The 22,990-nt window shown below is 40.9% G+C and overlaps 1 protein-coding gene across 1 annotated transcript in view; it reads left to right on the top strand.

Moving 5' to 3' along the window:
- LOC144667590 (cytoplasmic phosphatidylinositol transfer protein 1-like) overlaps positions 1–22,990 on the top strand; it is a 283,402-nt gene that overhangs the window by 230,267 nt on the left and 30,145 nt on the right. The window contains exons 5-6 of the mRNA XM_078529012.1: positions 3,101–3,172; positions 15,632–15,727. Of these exons, the coding sequence (XP_078385138.1) occupies positions 3,101–3,172; positions 15,632–15,727 (168 nt within the window). The remainder of the gene's footprint in view (positions 1–3,100; positions 3,173–15,631; positions 15,728–22,990) is intronic.

The raw sequence follows: 22,990 nt of genomic DNA, 5'->3' as shown, positions 1-22,990 counted from the left end.
TTGCTTCCCTCCAATCTGAGCTCCCTCTCAGGTTCTCATCCCTCTGCCAATCTAGTTTAAACCCTCCTCAACAGCACGAGCAAATCTCCCTGCGAGGATGCTAAGGTGCAACCTATCTATCTTGTACAGGTCCCACCTGCCCCAGAACCAGTCCCAATCCCTCAGAAACCTGTTGCCCTCCCTCCTACAGTCATTCTCCAGCCACGTGTTCAATCACTCAATCCTCTTGTTCCTGTGCTCACCAGCACTTAGCACTGGGAGTAATCCTGAGATTGCTGCTTTTGAGGTCCTGCTTTTTAATTTCTTTCCTATCTACCTAAAATCTGCTCTCAGGACCTCATCTCTCTTCTTACACTTATGCCATTGGTACCAATATGGACCATGACATCTGGCTATTCACTCTCTCCCAGAAGAATGTCTTTGAGTACACCAAAGTTCTGCCTAACATCAACATTTACGAGTTTCATGTCTTTTAAAAAATATTTTGCTTTTCTAATCTTACCACCAAAATAATTCACTGTAATTAGTGCAGCCCCCTTTCAAGAGAGGCAACATGTGCCAGACTTACATGGTGCTAGGCCCCCTGCAGAGCATTCAGCCAGCCAGTAGCATGGGTCTCACTGCAATCTACAATACTACAATCAGGCAAATGAGGAGGCAGCACAATGCTTGCGTACTGTCTGCCTTAATGGGACTGGAGATCGCGAATTGCAATCCCCGCACCTGAAAACAGGAACAAACGAGCTTTTAGCCCCTAGTCTTTACATGTGTATGTCAGTTATATTTAGAAATATTATTTGTTGTTTAAGGCTAGGAAATAATAGCTGTCACCCAGGGTGTGAACAAGATAGAATTCTTGACCAGTCAGACTGTTTATCAAAATAATGTTAACTTGAAAAAAATCTATTTAGGTATCAATATTTTGGAAGTGGTAATAATTGAGTTCCCTGCTGGAAATCGAGATGCTATACATCCCTTCATGAGGTGGGAGTAGGGTTATAGTTCCTTTCATGTCCAATGAAAATGCAGCAAAGCCAGCTGATACACGTGCCTTGTCAGGCATGCTGCCTTTCCTTTAATCTATCTCCCTCAGTTCTCCTTTGTGAGAAACCATACATCTCCCAGATTGAAAAATCCTAGATTCCCTTGCTACTAATGAGAATTGATATTTTATAGAGCTCTCGCAAAATTGTCCTTTTATCTTGTGTGTCAGCATTTCCAGCACAGAGCCTGCACATGACTGACTTTATGAAGGCAAACCATGATGGCATTTGCCACATAACATTAAAGTTAATAAAAGTATTGTAGTCTCCCTTGCTGCAACTGATCTTGCCTCCTTCCACTGCTGGAGCAACTATTAATCCATAGTACATTTTCAGATCTGTTGCAAAGTAGCTGCTTACCATAAGATTTTGAATGATGTTGAAAACTTTTTTTGCATACTAATTAGATGCAGACAGGCAACTTAGTGTTTCTCAGTAAACATTTAGACTGTCAATTTATCCATTTCATGCACTCCTTTTATTGCAGTTTTTATGATAGTGTTAATAATGTCATTTAAATTCCAACTGTGCTCAATTTTTAAGCATTTTTACCATGCCTACTTGTTTCTTTTCCGACAATTTTTGTTCTGTGGATTGGTAGTCTGAATCTCAGGCCTAAACCAGTGATGTTGAAGATGAATTAATTTGATGTCATGATTCCTTAGGAAGGAACAGCTGGGGTGAGGAACATATGACATTTATTTCACAAGGAGCAAATAGATTTGACAGCATTTGTAAGGCTTGATTTGAATAGGAAGTTATATTTAGCTCACCTTGACAGACAGAACACAGAACTATTGTTTGAGCTGTGGTCAGTTCGCTCGCAGGCTTTCTTTAGTCATGAGAACCAGAAGTGCACATCTTTACAAATGAATGATGATCATTTTTATTTTTAACACGTTGAAGGTATGTTGAAACACAACATTCTTTCAGGAGAAATATTCCATCTTCAGATGATCAGCTAGCGTTTCCTTAATTTTGAAAAAAATATTTTTGTTCCCTATTCCTTGTTTTATTTTTCCTGCAATAGCCTAAGAGAAGGAAATTTTGGAAGGGAATTTTACAGCTTAAAATTTGTAGGCCAGTGGCTAGTGTCTGGGCATGACCATCCTATAATTGTTATATAAAAGCAAAATACTGTGAATGCTGGAAATCTGAAATAAAAACAGAAAACGCTGGAAAAACTCAGCAGGTCTGGCAGCATCTGTGGAGAGAGAAACAGAGTTAACGTTTCAAGTCCGTTTGACTCTTGAAGACTCATCCAACTCTGTCACCATTTTGTCAAAAGCTTTATATTCATTAACTGGCTTGGGACAAAGCCATGGGAAATTTACTGATATAACAAAAATAATATTCATTTATATAATATCTTCTCTGTGTGGTAACTAACAATATTGAAATTTGAAAGCTGTGTAAAACAATGGTATAAAGTATTAAATCATTGATACTTACTGAAATAGAATGGGATAGATGGAGGTTTGATTCCCTGTCCGTTCTGTCCTTGATTGAGTTCAGCAAATAAAGACAGTGGCAGTTCCCTGCAATGGAGGGTGTTTTACAAAATCAGTAGGGAAAGTGGTCCCTGTGCCTCCTGAGGGCTGGCTGTCAAGAACATTGTCATCATCTAAGAATATCTTGCTCTTAGAGCAAGGGCACGCACCTGCTCTCTAAGCTACAGAGGTATCAAGTCGGGTGGATATGGAATGGGATACTAACATTCAAAGAAGCTGATTTTTAAAAAGTTTTAAAAGCTTGAAATTGTGAATATATGGACTTGGAAATAGTGAATCTCTAAACACAAACAGTAGAGCTAAATTTCCATGGATTTCTCCTGACGTCCACAGTAACTTCTGCAGAAGATAAATGGAAACCCTGGAGAAACGGCTAAAACCAATGATTCTGTGACGAACTTTAGAGTAATTATGGCTTTAGGCTTGTTCTTTTTAAACACATTGGGGAATTTCTGGCCAACTGTGTTTTTATGTTTCCACATATAACATTGTTTTGCCATGAACGTAAACAAAACAGTGATTAATTCATTTAATTTTGTTTTTCAGTGCTCCTTTTTACCTAAGTTCTTCATTCATATAGAAACAAAATATGAAGATAACAATGGATCAAATGATAATGTAAGTATCTAATGTTATTCAGTAATTCAGAAGCACATAAGAAATAGGAGCAGGAGTAGGCCATTCGGCCCCTCAAGCCTGCTCTGTCATTCAATAAAATCATGACTGATCTGCTTGTGCCTCAACTCCACATTCTTGCCTGCCCCATAACCCTTGACTCCCTTGTAAATCAAAACTTTGTCTCACTCAGCCTTGAATATGTTCAATGAATCAACCTCCAATGCTGTCCGGAGTAGAGAATTCCAAGGATTCCTGACCCTCTGAGAGAAGAAATTCCTCCTCATCACCATCTTAAATGGGAGACTGCTTATTCTGAAACTGTGCCCCCTAGTTCTAAATTCCCCCGTGAAGGGAAACGTCTCAAGCAATTCAAGTTTGTTATCACTGTTTGGCTTCCATAACTTTCATGCTTCTTTCCATCAGTGTGGAGGGCGCACTTGAGAGGACAGTGCATGGGTGCAGTGAGAGTACAGAAGTAGTAGAGGAAGTAGATTTAAAAATAAACATCTGCAAATTATTTAATTCTTGTAATTTAGACCAAATAGATTATTCTCTGTTTGACTTTGTTCAGTAAATACAAACCCAAACTTCTTAAATCAGTTGTAGATAAATTCAGTACCTTCTACAGTTCTTTCCAAGTCCAAGTCTCCATTTGTTCAGTTGTTACGATATGGAAAGCTGAAGGGTTGGTGGAAGTCACATAAAAAGAAACTTTCAACAGGAAATTGGATATATAGTTGAAGAGGAAAAATTTGCAAGGCTATGAAATTGTTTCTATAAACAATGCCTTTTAATAAAGCACAGGGGTCTGGGATATTTAAACAAGCAATAGAGTCAACTAGTATTATGTTAAAATTAGGTGAAGGAGAATAAGGCAGTAACTGAGACGCAGGAGAGACTACAGGGACTGAGATACAAGGAAGACCTGCAATAACTGAGAGAATTGGGAGTGCTGGAATGACTACAATACAGGAGTATGTTGTGATGACTATGACATAGGGTTGTGCTGTGATGACTACAGTGTAGGGGTGTGCTGTGATGACTGCGATACAGCGATGTGCTGCAATGACTGTGATGTGGGGGTGTACTGTAATGAATATGCTACAGGGATGTGCTGTAATTATTACAATATATGGGTGTGCTTTAATGACTGCGATACAGAGGTGTGCTGTGATGACTACAGTATAGGGGTGTTCTTCCAGGGCTATAATAAAAGTGTGTGTTTTAATGACTATAATACAGGGGTGTGCTTTAATGATGTGACACAGGTGTGCTATAATGACTATGACACAAGGATGTGCTGTGATTATTATGATACAGGGATGTGCTGTAATGACTGTGATACAGGGATGTGCTGTAATGACTGTGATGCAGGGATGTGCTGAAATGACTGGCGAGAATTTTCTTGCTCTGGTGGCGTCGGGTGTCATGACAGACGGTGGGGGGGACAACAATATGGTGAGAAGGCCAAAACTTGGTTTCACGCTGGCGTGAAAGCACAGCAGGATCATCCAGTGGTGTCTGCCATGGCGGAACACCAATCCTGCTGGAGGCCGGCGTGAATCTGCTTTGCTTCCTGCCAATGAGATGCAAAGCAAAGCCCGACTGGAATCGTCCCCTCACGCCAGATTTACTGTTACGCCAGTGGGAAAACACGCCAGCCCAGAACACATCTGGACAAGTGTGACGTGCAGAAATCAAGACTTAACGTTAGGGCCTTGCTCAGATTGCGGACATCTGAGGAGCAGAAGATGCTGGAGCGCTACAGCTACCGGACCATGGGGGAACACGTGCATAGCATACTGCGTGGGTTCTCATGGAAATAGCTCCGCTGCGAAGCAGCCCTCAGAAGGTGGGAGGTCTCCATTGATGCCTTGGATGTGCATCAGAACATCAGGGTCTTAGCCATGGGCTGCTACAGATAATCAGGGAGGAGGGAGAGAGGAAGGTGTACCAGGGCAGGGGTGTGGGGGCGGATTGGGAGAGGAATGTCCAGGCTTGATTGGGAGAGGAAGGTGTACCGGTGGGTGGGGAGGGGTGATGAGGTTGGTGGGGGGGAGGAGGGAGTATGGGGGAGGAGGGTGTAACAGGGGAGAATGCAGCAAATGGGGAGGTAGGTGTAAGGGAAGGAGTCAATGTCTACCTCCTGGGGAGTGAACTGAAGGTGGGCATGGTAGGAGGGAATGGTGAGTATGAGAGGGAGCAGGGTGAGCTGGGAGGGTTAGGGTGTGACGGTAGCGGTAGAAGAGACAGCGAGAGTGGTTGGTGGGGACTCGGAGGCAGAATTGGACCCTGGGGTTGGGAGGAAGGAGGTCAATGTGGATGGGGGTGAGATTCTCAGAAAGGTAGTTGAATGTGCACGTTCAGCTGGACATCCTGGAAAGAATAGGGTTCTATTTGGTCGGTGATGGTATGGAGGTAGAAGGTGATGCTAGTGGGGCAGGGTGGTCAACAATGATGGGAGAAAGGACATAGGTGACTGGGGGGAGGGGAAAGGACAGGGGAGCTGAGCAGATACGAGGAGCCTCGTGTTCGACGGGCACAGGTGCTGCATGGGATTGCGATCAGTGGGTGGCGAAAATGCAGGTCAGCTCAGATGGACAACTGAAAGAGAACCCCGGCAGGCAGCATTGCAAATGCTCGGGACATTGAGATGAGTATGATGGAGGAAGGCTCCATATGCATGGGAGAATGCTTGCACGAGGCTCTGAAAGGCCCACACTTCTCCCTCCAGAATCACTTGTGGCCCGGCTGCATGCAGCTGAACTGCTAGTGAGGGCGATGCAGGGAAAGGACTCACAAAGTCTATAAATGAAGCCAAAAGATACCATTGCACATTATTCAGTGAAAGTAAATATATTTTCAGATTATAAAGTGACAAAATGTGTTCTCCTGTGCAACCACATGATCAGAAATTCTTAACTTTTCTAGGCCTAAGACTTCTAGGTGCTGCCCTGACATCCGCAGGAGCGGTGGAGACAGCCTGTGCAATGGTTGGCCCTGCTGCCTCTGACGACTTCAGCATGGGTCACCTGGAGATCGAGGCCTTGAGAGCCCCGGTTTGCTTTGGCTGTCCTCCTGTGGGCCAGCTGCTCCCTCTGAGCTGACAGAGGATGAGGTCGAGGGGGTAACTTGTCAACCCAAGCTTTGATATCGTCCAGGTGTTGCTGCATTTGGATCTGGACTGTTTCAGTATCTGAGGAGTCGTCAATGATGCTGAACATTGTGTAATCATCATTGAACATCCCCACTTCTGACCTTATGATGGAAGAAAGGTCATTGATGAAGCAGCTGAAGATAGTTGGGCCTAGGACACGACCCTGAGAAACTCCTGCAGTGATGTCCTGGAACTGAGATGATTGACTTCCAACAACCATAACCATCTTCCTTTGTGCTACGTATGACTCTAACCAGTGGAGATTTTTTCCCCCTGATTCCCATTGATTCCAGTTTTGTGAGGGCTCCTTGATGCAACATTCAATCAAATGCTGCCTTGATGTCAAGGACAGTCACCCTCACCTCACCTCAGGAGTTCAGCTCTTTTAGTGATGTGCTGTGATGACTACAGTATAGGGGAATGCTTTCATGACTATAATACAGGGATGTGCTTTAATGTTTAATACAGGGTTGTGCTTTAATGATTACAATGTAGGGCTGTGCTGTAATGACAATGATACGGGTGTGCAGTAATTACTATGATACGGGGTGTGTTGTAATGACTGCAATAGATAGGTGTGCTGTAATGGCTACAATACTGGGGTGTGCTGTAATGATTGTGATACAGGGGTGCTCTAATGACTATGATACAAGGTGTGCTGTAATGTCTATGATACTGGAGTGTTCTGTAGTGACTATGATACAGGGGTATGCTGTAATGACTATGATATATGGATGTGCTATAATGAGTACAATACAGGGGTGTACTGTGATGACTATAATTACAGGAGTGTGCTGTAAAGATGGAAGCACAGAAAGCAATACCATGACGAAGACACAAAGAAACACTGCAATGACAGAGATAGGTGGGAATGATGTATGACCAAGGTACAAGGTGGTGTTCTAATGACTGAGATCACAGAAAGTGCTAAAGCGGCTGATGCAGAAGAACATTGCAATAAATGAGAAACAGTGACTGCTGTAAATACTGAGATGAAATGGAGCGCTATAATGATTAACATAGAGGAGAGCGCTACTGTAGGTGATATACAGGGGAAGTGCATAGATACAAGCCAGATATAATAATGGCTGAGATTAATGTGCTATAATTTACTGGGTACAGGAGAGTTTTGCAAGGACAGTTCAGAGTAGTACAGGAGTGGTTGAGATTAAGCTACAGGAGAGCCCCCTAATTAAAGAGAAACAGGGTCTGCAATTTAATATGCAGTTAAGTAGACCATTCAGTGCCATGAAAATCCATGATGCAGGGGTTTGCTGTAATGACTGTGGTGCAGTACAATAGCACTTCTGTTAGATCATACATTAAATTATTGGAGTCACTTTCCTTTCTGTCCACCAACAACTAGCAAAACATTACTGAAAACTATTGGCCTCCAATTTGTATATTATGGGGCTGATATTTCATGGTATGTGCTGATGAAGGGGAAACTTGCGCATTGGTATTGTTCATCAGAAAACCACAGGCAGTGATTTTGCCTGTATGCATTTAGAAAATTGCTCTATATATCTGTATACTGAGGAGGATATTACTGTTGTTTATTTCAAGAACATGACACAAGGCCTTTACGTACTTCTGATAAACTGACCTTTTGACATCTTAAGACCTCAATATGTTACAGCTGTCACATATTGTCCAATGCCTGTGCAGACTATTTTTATGTACATTATTGTCTGTCTTAAAATCTAGGTGAAGGTGAGGCTCTTTCCACCTTTGCAGGACTGATCTTAAAACTCTTAAAACTATCAAATCTCAGCCACAGTCTAGTTAAATAGCAGAGCAGGATCAAAGGGCTGAATAGCGTCCTCCTCTTCCGCTTTATCCCAATTTGAATTTAGCAGAACTGTATCAGTCATTTTCATTATTTGATTATTAATGGGATCAAAACCTGTATTACCTCTGAACAACCTAACATATCCCTCCACCAGTATCATTTTTGTCAATCAAACATTTTTTAATAGATTTTTATATAATGGATGCTTCTTTCCCTGTAATTTGACACATATAAATGCCATAATCCTATGATCACATTGTGTAGGTCTTAACATCACTATTGTCATTATTATACATCTTTTGATGTTGCTGCCTCTACTCTGGTCACTGCTTCTTGGATTGGAAAGCATTAACTTTTGAGTTGTTACACTATGTCCTAATCAGGATTGTGTAACTTTATTCCTTTTAGGATTATGACACTGATCCAATGTTTTTCTTAATCAATTGAAATTGAGCGTCACACAGTGACACCACACATCAGTGCAGGAGCATCTGGTGCCACAGAATGAGGAGATGGATAAAAAGTTGACTTATTTCAAAAAATTGCCAATGATATCAAATTTGGAGATGTGGCAAACAATGAGGATGATACCAATTGACTGCAGCAGCATGTAGATGGGCTAACAGAATGGGCAGACAAGTGGCAGATAGAATTTAATACAGAGAAGTGTAAGATCCAAGGGCTTCATGGTAAACATGTTCCCCAAAGGAAAAGGGCAGGATAGCCAAATCTAGAGCCCTCTGGATAACAAGGTGCATAGAGGGTAAGATAAGGGAAAAAAGGGAAGCTTATGTCAGACACTGAGAGCTTAGAAGAATACAGCAAGTGTAGGGGTGAAATTAAAAGAGAAACTAGGAAAGCAAAAAGGGGGCATGGTAAAATACTGTCAAGTAAAATCATGGAAAATCCAAAGATGTTTTATAAGTACACCAAGAGAAAGAGGATAATCAAGGAAAGAGTAAGGCCTATTGGGGACTGGAGGTGGAGGATGTGTGTAGGTTTCTCAATGAATATTTTGTGACTGTATTCATGAAATAGGGGATTTACTTTGATTTTGTATTGAGGAGTGCAAATAAACATTGCAAGAGAGGAAAATGTCTTTGAAAGTAGATAAATCGACAGGTCCAGATAAAATATATCACGGGTTGTTAAAAGAATCAAGGAAGAAAATTGTGGAGGCTCTGACCATCAAAATTAAATCCTCCCTGGCCACAGTTGGTTAAGAAGGCATAGAGGAGGGAAGATATGCTAGAATTGTATGCAACACTAGTTCAACCACATCTTAAGTATTGCATACAGTCCTGGTCAGCACTAAACAGGAAAGATGTGGTTGCACTGGGGAGGGTGCAAAGAAGATTTACGAGGATGTTGCAGGACGGGAAAATTTTAGCTATAAGGAAAGATTTGACAGACTGGAGTTGCTTTCCTTGGAACAGAGGAGGCTAAGGGGTGACTTAATTGATGTGTATAAAACTATGAGGGGCCTAGATAGAGTTAATTTAAAAAATTACCTTAGCAGAGGATTCAAAAACCAGGGGACATAGAATTTAAGTAAGGGCAGCTGGGGAGTAATTTTTTTCATTCAGAATGTGATTGGGGTCTGAAACTTACAGCCTGAAAGGGATGGAGAGGCAGAAACTCTCACACATTTAAAAAGCACTTGGATGTCTCCTTGAGGAGCCATGACCTTCAGGACTATGGACTTAATGCAGGAAAGTTAGATTAGGCTGGGTAGGTCTTCATCGACCAACACAGACATAATGGACTGAATGGCTTCTTTCTGTGCTGTAAATTTTCTGTAATGTATTTTGGCAGAAGAAATAAGGAGAGGCAATACACACCTAACACACAGTTCTAAACAGGGACATAGAGATCTGGGAGTCCATGTGCGTAAAGTTTTGAAGGTGGCAGGACATATTAAATGAGTAATTGTTGGCAGAACACATGGAACCTTGGGCTTCATAAATAGAGATATTGAGTACAAAAGCAGAAGTTTTGCTAAACTTTACATTAGGAAGGATGTGAGGGTCCTTAAGAGGGTGCAGAGCAGATTTACCAGAATAGTTCCAGGGATGAAGGAATTTAGCTACAAAGTTTGGTTGGAGAAGCTGGAGTTGTTCTCCTTGGAGCAAAGGAGGTTGAGGCGAGATTTGATAGAGATGTGCAAAATTATGACAGGTTTAGATAAGGTCAACAAACAAAAGCTGTTTCCACAGACGAAAAGAAAGAATTAGAGTGGGGAAAGTAAATTGTTCCTTTGAAACCAATTTTAAAAATGAAAAATGTTTTTTTTGAGTCTGTATGACTAAAGTGTAGAAATGTCCTCATTTGATGCCAGTGCTTTTCTAGGAGAAGGGGAATTTACTTTTGAGGATTTAAAAGTTCTATCCCTCGAAGAGTTACGAGAGGTAGCGAGGGATTCCCTTGAATAAGATGAGATGTGTAATATTACAGTGGGTGGCTGGAACATTACATCACAAACGTGAGATAAGACTACAAAGAGAAGTAGAATTGCTGAGAATGCAGCTGGAACAGGAACAAAAAGAGTTAGAACTCCAAGCATTAGAATGAGAGGAGAAGAAGAGAGAGAGAGAGAAGAAAGGGAAAGAGAGAGAAGGAAAGCTTTCCAAAGAGAACAATAGGACTTCAACTACCCTGATATCAATTGGGATATGAACAGTGTGAAGGGCACAAAATTCTTGAACTGCATTCAAAAGAACTTTTTTGGCCTGCACATAATAAGCCCAACAAGAGGGGATGCAGTTCTAGATTTAGTCTTGGGAAATGAAGCTGGGCAAGTGGATGAAGTAGCAGTGGGGGACCATGTTGGAGGTCGCGACCATAATATATTTAGATTTAGCACCTTTATGGAAAAGAACAAAGATAAAACAGGAATATAAGTTCTAAATTGGGGAAAGTCAAATTTTGCAAAGGTAAGAGGTGAGCTGGCGAGAGTGGACTGATCCAGCTATTAGAAGGAAAAACTGTGTCAAATGAGTGAGAGGCATTCAAAGGCAAGATTCTGCGGGCACAGTGTAGACATATCCCCACAAAGAAAAAGAGTGGTACTGCCAAATCTAGAGCCCCCTGGTTATCCAGAAGCATACAGGCCAAGATAAAGCAGAAAAAGAAAGCTAATGACAGTCACAAAAGACTTAATACTGCAGAAAGCCTAGAGGAGTATAGAAAGTACAGGGGTGAAGTAAAAATGGAAATTAGGAAAGCGAAGAGAGGATACAAAAAAATATTGGCAGGTAAAATCAAAGAAAATCCTTAGATGTTTTGCCAGATCATTAAGAGCAAGAGAATAAGAAAAAGGTGGGGCCTATCAGAGATGTACATGGTAACTTGTGGGTTGATGTAGATGATGTGGGCTGGGTTCTCAATGAGTACTTTGCCTCTGTCTTCACTAAGGAAAGGGATGATGCAGACATTCTACTTAAAGATGAGTGTGAAATATTAGATACAATAAGCATAGCGAAAGGAAGTACTGTAGGGACTGGCATCCTTGAGGTGGATAAGTCATCAGGGCCAGATGGTTTGTATCCCCAGCTGTTGAAGGAAGCCTGGGAGGAAATGGCAGATGCTGAGGATCATTTTCCAATCCTCACTAGATACAGGTGAGGCCCCAGAGAATTGAAGATCTGCAAACATTGTACCATTATTTAAAAAGGGTGCAGGGGATAGACCAGAAAATTATAGGTCAGTCACTCTGACTTCGATAGTGGGCAAATTATTGGAAACAATTCTGAGAGACAGGATAAACTGTCACTTAGAAAGGCACGGATTAATCAGGGTTAGTCAGCATGATTTTGTTAGGGGAAGATCGTGTCTTACGAACTTAACGGATATTTTTGAGGAAGTAACAAGGAGGATTGATGAGGGTAGTGAAGTGGATGTTGTCTACATGGATTTCAGTAAGGCATTTGACAAGGTCCCACATAGCAGGCTGGTCAGGAAAGTAAGATCTCATGGGATACAGGGGAAGGTGGCAGGTTGGATCCAAAATTGGCTCAGTGACAGGAAACAAAGGGTAATCGTTGATGGATGTTTTTTGCAAATGGAAAATGGCTTCCAGTGGTATTCCACAGGGCTCAGTGTTGGGGCCCTTGCTGTTTGTTGTATATATTAATGATTTAGACTTAAACGTGGGAGGCATGATTGGGAAATTTAAGAATGACACAAAAATTGGCTGTGTAGTTGATAGTGAAGAGGTTAGCTGTAAGCACAAAACTTAAGCTCATAACATAATTGATCGCCCTAAAGAAATGTTAGGATCCAAATTAAATGAGTTTTTCTAGTTAATTCCCAGAGGCCAGTGTCCCCAGCACATAAATGTCTCCGAAAGCGACATGGGTTTGCTGTTCAACTCCAAGTTACTGGAAGGATAGCTAGGATAAGGAACAGAACTGTGTAGTGGTTTAGGCTGGGGACAGTTGTGTAAAGTTGAGATAGAGCCATATTGCCATGTCAATGTATGCAAGGATTGGTGCAACATTTGGCCAATTCATCATCTGAAGCCATTGTGTCACTGGTGGCTGAGTAGCAAAATAATCCATTTCCCAGCTCTGTTTCTCCTTTCACCTTCATGCCTGCTTTCAGAATGGAAACATAAAAATAACTGTGCATTCAATGTTTAGTATAGTTGAATGAAAGATCAGTGGTAATGGGAGGACATGAAATATAGAGGTCGATAGTACAAAGGACTGTAAGTAAGTGCTATGGCAGTCCTCAGTGGCTTAAATTAAGACTCCTGGGACCACAGTGGAATAAATAATTTTATGCTCACCCATTAGATCCGGACTGTTATTTTCTTTTGTGACCAGATAAGCAGAAGAAATATCTCATCCCACTAAGCAATAGAATATCAATCCCTGACATTTTGTATCTTGCCTGTCTCTAGGAGAAGCATGTAACACTCATTTCCAGCATAACCCAGTAATGATATTTTCCACCTTTGCCAATTTAACCAATTTTGTATTTTTCAAGTTTAGCTCATTTCGCAAAGAAATTCTGATCAGTCAACCTAATTACTACATTGTTGAAAGGACATTTATGGAATTGTTCTGTAACTTCACCTCCAAATCACTCTAGTTACATCTTTCAGGATTAAATTGGAACAAACTATTTTCTGTTGCTCATTGCAGGGATTGATATACATTTCTGAAGTATTTCTATCCCCTTTCTTTAATCCAAGTATCAATAGAGAGTGACTGTCTTAGTGCACTGTTACTGCAGTTACTGTCCCATAGAGTGTTAGAACGTAGTGTCCTGAAGGGACGGCAGGAATGTAGGAGGAGAACGGCATTCTTTCCTACTTATAAACACCTCTCGGTAATTAGCTGAAGAACAGCACTGGCACAGATCTACACCAATGTATCTGTCCGCCTCAGCTAGAAAATAGTCATGACATCTAGGAGATCCTGCCAGAGACTGAAAGTGTTGATGGCTAAAATGAATAAAAGAAGGTTGGAGTAGGTTAAGTCAGAATGCTATTACTGCTTTTGCATTGCATGGTTCTCAGGCTCCATCTAATGGTGACTCTTATTTAACAACTTTTCCTTTTGTAAATATTGTTTTGAGTTTTTATATGATAGAGATGTTGCAATGATTTGTGGCTACCTTGCTGTGTATAATACAAGAAAGTCTGCACCCTTGTTATAATACTGACAGTGCTACAATGTACTGGGAAATCTACTGTCTCAGAAACATGGTTTAAAAACTATTTATTTTTATCCATGTCCAGACATCCCATTGTTCTGCAATAGCCATTACATCCTGCACATGATTGGTCCAGAGTAACATGTCTGATCACTGGTACTGTGTCACCGCTTTTGAATTGCATGGTTCACAGCATTCACAAGCTCTCTCAGAAAACATTCCACTGTTCTGCTCTATGGCCATACAAATTTAATTTCCAAAGTAAAAATTCAAGTGCTATTTCATGCATTTTATATTGCAGACTAAATAAACTACCTGTTTCACACATACAAAAGGAAATCCTACACCTCTTGTATGGAATTGCACAATTTGCATCATCATTAGAATTACTTAACTGGCTTGTAAATTGGACTATATTCTTCATGGTCACATATTGTGTATAACCCACTTTCTTTGCTTTGCATTCTATTTTATGTAAGGAGCATATCTTTTTATTCCTGTTGGACTGTTGTAAAAAAACTTATATTTTTATTTTCTGTCGGACTGTGAATTAAAATTACAATGGCTGCAGGTTGAAAGACATGTCCACTGGGACAGGATGAGAGATCTATACAATGTTGCAGTCCTGGAACTGAATGTGCCATGAAAAACAGGACGGTGCTGGAAAGGAGTGCTGGACCAAGGGAACTGCCTGGCAACAACGTTTTAATTCGCTCCTGACCAGGTGACCAGCAGTGAGAAGCAGTGCAGCAGAATAGCTCCTAGCCTGAAAGGAACAAGCCCTAAAACCTCTTTCTCCTGTGTGTGGAAGATTCCAGCAATTCCATAATAATGGCTATGTGGCTTTTTCTTCTCATATCTTTATAACCTGCTCTCTCCCTGAAAACCCCTGTCAAGAGGCAAAAGGGGAAAATCATTGTCAGAGACATTGAAAGGCAAGTGCTCAACCAATGAACTAAATACCGAAAGTGCTGGAAGACCACCTTGTGCCATCAACAAGAACTGAAAGGAATTTGGAAGACATCGATCAAAATCAGCCCATTGACTCCTGTACTCTGGAATTAATGCTGTTGAACTGTTTTATCCCACTCTTAAAATCCATGTTTTTGTGTGTCTTATGTGTCTTGTATGTGTGTGTATAGGGATTTAAGAAGGGGGCAGAGTTTAAGTTATAGTGTTAGAAATGAGCAGTTCATATTTCTTTCTTTTGCCACTGGTTATCAATAGTTGGTTCAGTAAACAGTTATTTACTGATTAAGTTTACAAATTTGGTGCTCGTATTCTGTTAACCTAAATTAAACAGTTAGGTAGAATTGGGGCAATCTGGTGGTTTGGTCAAACTTTTCACATTTGTCATGGCTCGGGGCACAGTGGGGCTTGATATTACAGTGCACTATCCCCAGTGAGTCGTGACATTTAGGTAAAGAGAACCCATGTGATTCTCAATCTTTTTGCTTTAAATGTTTGTTCCAGATTGACATCTTCACCATTCCAAATCCTTAAAACCTGGAAGGCAAGGAGATTTTTAAAAAAGCTAATGTTAAACATTGCTCATCGTTTGTGGTCCAGTCTGAATGTAATTAATTCCTGCGTAATGACTAGATGTTAAATATTGAGTCAGCTAACATCCTGAGACCTATTTCATACTCTGCCCCAGTTCAACACTATTCATTAAGTATGCATGTCTCCTGTTTTTTTCAATATGTGATACCTGTTCTGCCTAATTGTAATTCCATGATTGAATTGCTATCTTCTAATTAACTTAGCGGTGTCTGTTACACTCCCTTTAATGATAATTGACCAACCAAGTTCTGTTTTATTATTTTACATAATTATATATCTGTTTCAGATCTTCGATTCTGAGGCGAAAGAAATTGAAAGGGACGTGTGTTTCATTGATATTGCATATGATGAAATTCCTGAACGCTATTACAAAGATTCTGAGGTAGGTGAGCATTTTTTTTTTTGGAGACACTGTGCTCACTGATAGATGGGATGCTGGATTTTGCACCTTTGCTCAGGAAAGCTGCAGATAACATTTGAAGCGGATAACCTTTTTTTGCTGTATCCTGACTGAGAATTGAATTTACTGAGGCAGGTTATGTTTTATAATATTGAATGAGAATGTAAAACTGTATAGGTTTTTTAATTTGTAAGGAAATAAAATAATTGAGCAGTGGTCCTAGAGGATAGTCGGACTTAAAAATATGTGACAGGTAAAGTTGGTGATGTTGTTGCAAACTAGATTAAATTGGTTACACAAGCAATTTGACATCATGCTGGTCATTTTTAGGCAGTAAGTAATCCACTTTTATCCCATTGTAAGAAAATATTTTACGTGACATTTTACAGTGGAGAGTGAAATGACAAGCTGACATTAGTCTAGTCAATCTTCATTATCTTTAATCTGCTCTGGTCCTTGTTGAATCTTTTTCACATTCTATGGGCAGAATTTTGCCGTTGGCGAGCAGGGGGCGTGGAACCCCCGACGTCATCCCGCCCCATTTAAATTTTCAGGAAGGCGGGCCTGCAGCAAAATCAGCTGCAGGCCTGCCGACTTGTCAATGGCCAATTGAGGCCATTGACAGGATCATTTATACAATTAAAGGACCTGCCCGTCCAACCTTAAGGTTGGTGGGCAGGCCAGGAGCCCCAGTGGCAAATAGATAAAACATGAAACCTCACCAACCGGCGGAATGAGGTTTCATGCAGGGTTTCAAAAATTTTAATAGAGTTATTATGTAAATTATGAACATGCCCCATCTCATGTGACATTGTCACATGAGGGAGACATGTTAGGGAATTTTTTTTTTCTATTTTTAATATTTTTCAATGTGGAAGCGATCTCCCTGAGGCAGCACTTAGCCTCAGGGAGATGTGTGCTCTTTCGTGCGTATGCACGAAAGAGCGCACTCTCGCTTTTGGGGAATCCCCCCCCACCCGCACAGGAAGCGCATAGCACTTCCCACCTGACGTCACGCTGGGCGGGCCTTAATTGGCCCGCCCACGTAAAATGGCGGGGCCCACTTCTCCGACGGGGATCAGCTCCCCGCCCGCCGGAGATTGGGTCGGGCCTGCCTGACGGGCAGAAAATTCTGCCCTATATCTCATGCTGAGCTCAACCATTATATTTTCCAAATTTCTCAAACCTCAGTGCACCTGATCATTTTTTTGACCCTCTCATATACACAGTAACTCAGGTTGGATTATGGTTATGTGGGTATTTGGAGTCTTGTATTGCCTTTACCCTGTGGAGGAGCCTAGTGAGTTACATCAGGTGTCTTTTAAACCATAAGTGATGTCACAACTGAACCCAATCTTGTCATCACCGGGTGACCATACATCTTCCCACAGAAGTCAGTAGGTAATGATTGTTTCAAGAACAGGAATGCTGGCTGATTTCCCTCCTTTTCACAAGAGGCCAATTGCAGTGCATAACTCAAAACAGATCAGAAATTGAAGCTGGCTACCTTCTGAGTCTGTACAGCCCTCTAACACACCACGTAGTGCAATATTGAAATCACTGGTTCTCAAACTGGGAGTCCACAGAGACCTTCCACAGGAGTCTGTAACACAGGCTAGCCTTCGGGCGTGCGACATGGTGACTGCCAATGGTGCTGTGCTCAAAAGTAAGCAGGTGTGTGGCGGCCGAAGGCATGTTCTGCTCCACCCCGTGCTCCTGCATTCTCCATGCTCCAGTGTTCTCCATGCTCCTTCACTCACTGTGGTCCCATTCTTCCCCCGGTCCTACTTTCTCCGGGCTCATGCTTTTTCTGGACTCCTGCTTTCTCCAGCCTCCTGGGCTCTTGCTTCCCCCAGGATCCTGCTCCACACTCTTGCTCTCCCCCGCACTCTTGCTCTCTCCGCACTCTTGCTCTCCCCGCACCCCTGCTCTTCCTGCTCCCCCCCACCCCGTCCCCACCAGCTCTCTTGCTTCAAAATAAAAATACCTGGAAAAACTCAGCAGGTCTGACAGCATCTGCGGAGAGGAACACAGTTAACGTTTTGAGTCCATATGACTCTTCAACAGAACTAAGGAAAAATAGAAAAGAGGTGAAATATAAGCTGGTTTAAGGAGGGGTGGGACAAGTAGAGCTGGATAGAGGGCCAGTGATAGGTGGAGATAGCCAAAAGATGTCATAGACAAAAGCACAAAGAGGTGTTGAAGGTGGTGATATTATCCAAGGGATGTGCGAATAGGTGACATTAAGGGTCATTAAGAAGCTCTCTTGCTTCCCCAGCTCTCCTGCTGCCTCCGGGCTCCTGCACCCTCCATATGTCTCTGCTTTTTCTGTGCTGCTGCTGTCTTTCTGCTCCAGTTCTCTCTGTGCTCTTGCTCTCTCTTGGCTACTGCCCTCCCCCGGGCTCCTCCTTTCTCTCTGCCCCTGCCAAGGATAAGGCAAACTCTGCAGTGAGACCTATCTCACTAATATCTGTAAGTATATAACTTATTTCTTAAAAGCATAAATAAAATACTTTACATGCAACACTTCCATATTTGGAGTAGTGTATAGCATTATAATTTAGAGGGCTGGTGTCTATGATTATTAATCCATTTGAAAAGGGGTCCAACAATTTTGAAAACTACTGTATTAAATGAGCCTTAGAGCCTTTTAGGCTGCAAGAAAAATTGGTGCAATTTGCAGACTCTGCATATATGTAATATGATTTATACCATATCCATGGATTACATTGTATGTTCCACTTGTCTCAAAAAGGCAAAACACTGCAGATACTGGAAATCTGAAATATAAATAGAATTACTGTAAATGCTCAGTATATGTCAGGCACCTCTGAGTATTTGCAACATTTTCCACTTATATTCCATGTGTCACTGTTGGTTACTAAATAATTATGTTGCACACAACGTAAGAGTGCATTATTTTGTAACTCTGATGCTGATGTTCTGTGGCCTTGAAATACTTCATGTTAAGACCATCACCAACATTTCTTTTTCTTTTATTTCACATAATCCCAAGGCAAGGTCTTCCCTACTCCCAAGAAACTGCAACAGTCAGTCTGTAATCACCCTCTAGGAAGTGCACAACAACTCAGGTGACTCTCCCACAGATTCTTCCTTCCTGTGAGGACCTAGCCTTCAACCAGCCTCTCCCTATGATGGTCGAACACTTTACTGCCCTCGCAGCCTATTTTCTACCAGAAATAGACTGTCTCTCTTATCCGTGTTGCTTAGGGAAACGCACAACAATGCTTCAATTAACCTTTGCAATTAGTACCTTCCACTAACCTAAGTAGTAAAGGAGCAATCATTAATGTCAGCTGCCTTCTGCAGGGGAAGATCTCTCCTGTGCACTATGTGTAAAAATATCACGAGCTGATTCTTTGCACACAGATTGTGGTTTTGCTCTACTAAATGCACTAAAATTCTGCTGCCAGTTTGTCAACTAATCTGAGTTGTAGATTAAACATAGCACCGCTAACCAGCCCATCTTCCCTACATTAGTTCACTTGGAGCATTGAATACAGGGGTAACTTACAGAGGACTAATCGAGCTAAGAGAAGGGAATCATTTTTCTGCTATTTTAGCTTCTTTAATTTTCATGAAGTAATAGAGTCACTGTGTGATTCTGGATCAAAATGACCTTTCGCCAAATTCAATTAATCTGCACAGCATTTAAGTCATAGTTTGCTGCTACAAAAGTTTTCGTTATATTTCATATACAATTTGAATTTTATTCTCTAATCTTTTCCTTAGTCTGTGCTGCATCAAAACCTGACAAAGGATCAGTGCTAAACCTCTAATATCATTTCTCTCCACAACTTCTTTCATAGTAGTAAAACCCACACCTGATATGTAATTCTTACCCTGGAGTGATATTTTCTACTTTAGTTAAATTTCCAGCTCAATGGGAAATACATCATGTGAAAGTTTTTTTTTTACAATTACCAATATGTACTGCTTAGTTTAATTGCATTTCATGAAATTTTATCATTTCAATTTCTCTTTTGCACTTTTTGATCAACCTGAATAGAAGCATCTATTGTCGATAGAGTAACTTCAAATCATTTTCCACAAATGCAGAAATAAACCACTTTACCAAGTTCTTAAACTAGGAATTAGAAAATATTTTTAAGTTCACGTAACTTCAATTCTAAGTGGAATTCAGACCAATTCCCATTCAGTCTCCAGTTAATTAAATCACAACTGCATTGTTCATAAGAAGGAACCCGAGTATTGATAATGCATGACCCATACAATACCCATTTCAAGTTTGTTAATGATATATCATGCAGCATATGAGCATATTCCATTAAACTGCATAGTGATCCCCTATCTTAATTAACCAAACTAACGAGCTATTTGATAAATATAGATGAAGAGATGTTTATTTGTGAACATTAGTCACTATGTTTTGTGATTAAACACAACTTGTAACTGGTCTGTAAAACCATGATATAACAGCACTGATGTTATAGATGGAATATGTTAATTATTTCACTTCATTTTTGTGAATTATTTTCTTCCCTTTTTTCCCCCACACCACGTAATGTTCTCAGGCTTATGCTATCCTACACTGTTAGTAATGTGTAACTGACTGCTAACAGGTCCAGTAGAGGAGACAGGGTTAACTATCCTGCCAGTTTTCCCCCTCATCCAATGAGGATGCACCTGGCTTGGAGGAGTTAAGGATCCCAACAATATGAGAGAATTGAATTAACATCAGTGGGGAAACATTGATCTAAATATCGTGCTTCAGAAATTGTGCACTTTACAAGTCATCCAAGAAGATCATGGATCATCAGCACAGCCATGACCCTGATGTTGCAGGCACACCTCCTGGCTGCACTGAGCCAGACAGTAGTTTTACCTGCAATAGAGGGCATCAAACCAGCTGATCTTGTCAGGGAGAACAGGAACCCCAAGGTATATAATTGCGTAATCTCACTTGTGTGTACACACTGCTTCCACCTTCCTCACACTGTTAGGTCCAATATTAATGTCTCCTCTCTTCCAGTTCCTTAACCTGTCTTAATTGTGTTGTCAACACTCAAACACTCACTGTCTTAATTAAAATATTCAAAGACAGTCAACAGTGATAACTAAATGATGTTAGGATTCACAATAATTATTATAGCTGGTTATTAGGCAGAGTGCTGTTTGATCCCTTTTTTTTAGCTATCACAGTATCTATCCCTTAAGTTGTCACCTCTAATTGCATTACTTTTACAATTATTTCAAAAAACAGTTGGTCAAACCATCAAGTGGTGAATATTGAATAATGGGCCTTTCTGGTAGAAAAGCTGACATTTGAATTTGAGTCATCTATTGGAACGTGATACAAAATTGGTACCACTCCAGCTTAAATCTTCTGAAAAATTTGGAATCACCTCAGTTTCTTACAATGGTGAAACTTAATTAATTGCAGTCACACGACAGGAAGAAGTTATCTGTGAATCGTGGTCTGTTGCTGCACTGGAAAATTCAATGATTCTAAACACATGTAAAACCTATTCTTCATTCTAACCTTTCAGGTTACCACCATCAGTTAAATCAGATTGAACAAACAGCTTTAGAAGCATTCCATATTTAACAACTTCTTTGAAGTAGCTGTTTTCTTCAAAATGTCAGTTGCCAGAAGGGATTGTACTTTATAGTTATTTTCTCCTTCACCACACTGTATTATGTATAATTCATGAAGGGGACCAAAGTGACAATTCCTCCCCAGAACTCTTCTTTGTTGGTTTGTAATTTTATTTTTCCTTACAGTATTATAAATTATGTAGCAGCTTTATCATGCAACTTTGTCAATTCTGTACTGTATAAAAAAGGTTGAAATGGTGTTCGAAATGCATTGAGTTAATGGTATTTTGCAAGTCTTCTTTGCTATGATTTGCCATGTAAGGATTTTCAAAATTTCTGAAATTCTAAGTCGGATGAAGGCAAATGCACTCTCCTGAACAGGCTACAAGAGGAAGGATCTAAATTGACAAAGTATTTTGTATGTTTTCAACTCTTAAGTTCTGTTCCCTATCTGTTTTTGCCAACCTCCACTGCTCCCCATTCCCACCGTAATGAATTCAAAACCCTTGTCTTCAGACAAAAATCCCTCTATGGACTTGCCCATACCTACCTCTACAATCAGACATACCATTTCACACACTCCAGTTATTCAACTCTGGCCTCCTCTATACCATTCACCCCACCCCATCCATCCCATTTTTCTCCACACTCTGGGAGTCTCAGCTGCAGCTCTTCCTGCTTGCTATATCTCACACTGACTGGACCGGCCATATATATATATGTATATATATATATATATATAGATTACAAGAGCAGGTCAGAGGCTAGGAATTCTGTGATGAGTAACTAAGCTCCTGACTTCCCAAACCCTGTCCACTATCTACGAGGCACAGGTCAGGAGTGTGATGGAATACTCTCCATTTGCCTGGATGAGTGCAACTCCAACAACACTCAAGAAACTAGACGCCATCCAAGACAACACAGCCCGCTTGATCAGCACCCCATCCACCACCATAAACATTCACTCCCTTCATCACTGACACACAGCGATAGCAGTGTGTACCATGTACAAGATGCACTGCAGCAATTCACCAAGGGTCCTTTGATTGCACTTTCCAAACCCAAGGACTCTACCACCTAAAAAAAACAAGAGCAGGTGCATGAAATCACCATCGCCTGCCAGTTCCCCTACAAATCACATGCTGTTCCTTCATTATCACTGGGTCAAAATCCTAGAACTCCCTCCCTAACAACACTGTGGGTGTACCTACACCACACGAACTGCAGCAGTTCAAGTAGGTAGCTTACCGCCACATTCTCAAGGACAGTTAGTGATGGACCTTTATGCTAGCCTTGCCAGTGACGCTCACATCCCAAGAATGAATTAAAAAAAACTCTTCTTCAAAAGCCTCATCAGAGCCTATCAATTCAACCATGATTTCCTCATTCTTCTCTCATGGCTGTTTGGTGTCTGTTTTCCACTTTTTGTGAAGCTTATTGAGATATTTTATTACATTAAAGATGATAGATAAATCTAAATTGTTGTTTTCTATATAATTTCACACAAATATTGAATACTGTATTTTTTTGAGCATCCAGGTCAATTTTAGGCAGTCCAATTACCTCCAAGAATTAATGTTGATCAGACTATTTGATAGATGATGTTCTGTCTGAGCAATCTGTGCCTTCAGTAATGAAAGCCGACAACACAGTCAGCGTTCACAG

This window comes from Cetorhinus maximus, chromosome 24 (assembly GCF_964194155.1).
Source record: "Cetorhinus maximus chromosome 24, sCetMax3.hap1.1, whole genome shotgun sequence".
Lineage (NCBI taxonomy): Eukaryota > Metazoa > Chordata > Chondrichthyes > Lamniformes > Cetorhinidae > Cetorhinus > Cetorhinus maximus.
This window is presented reverse-complemented; position numbering and strand designations above follow the sequence as displayed.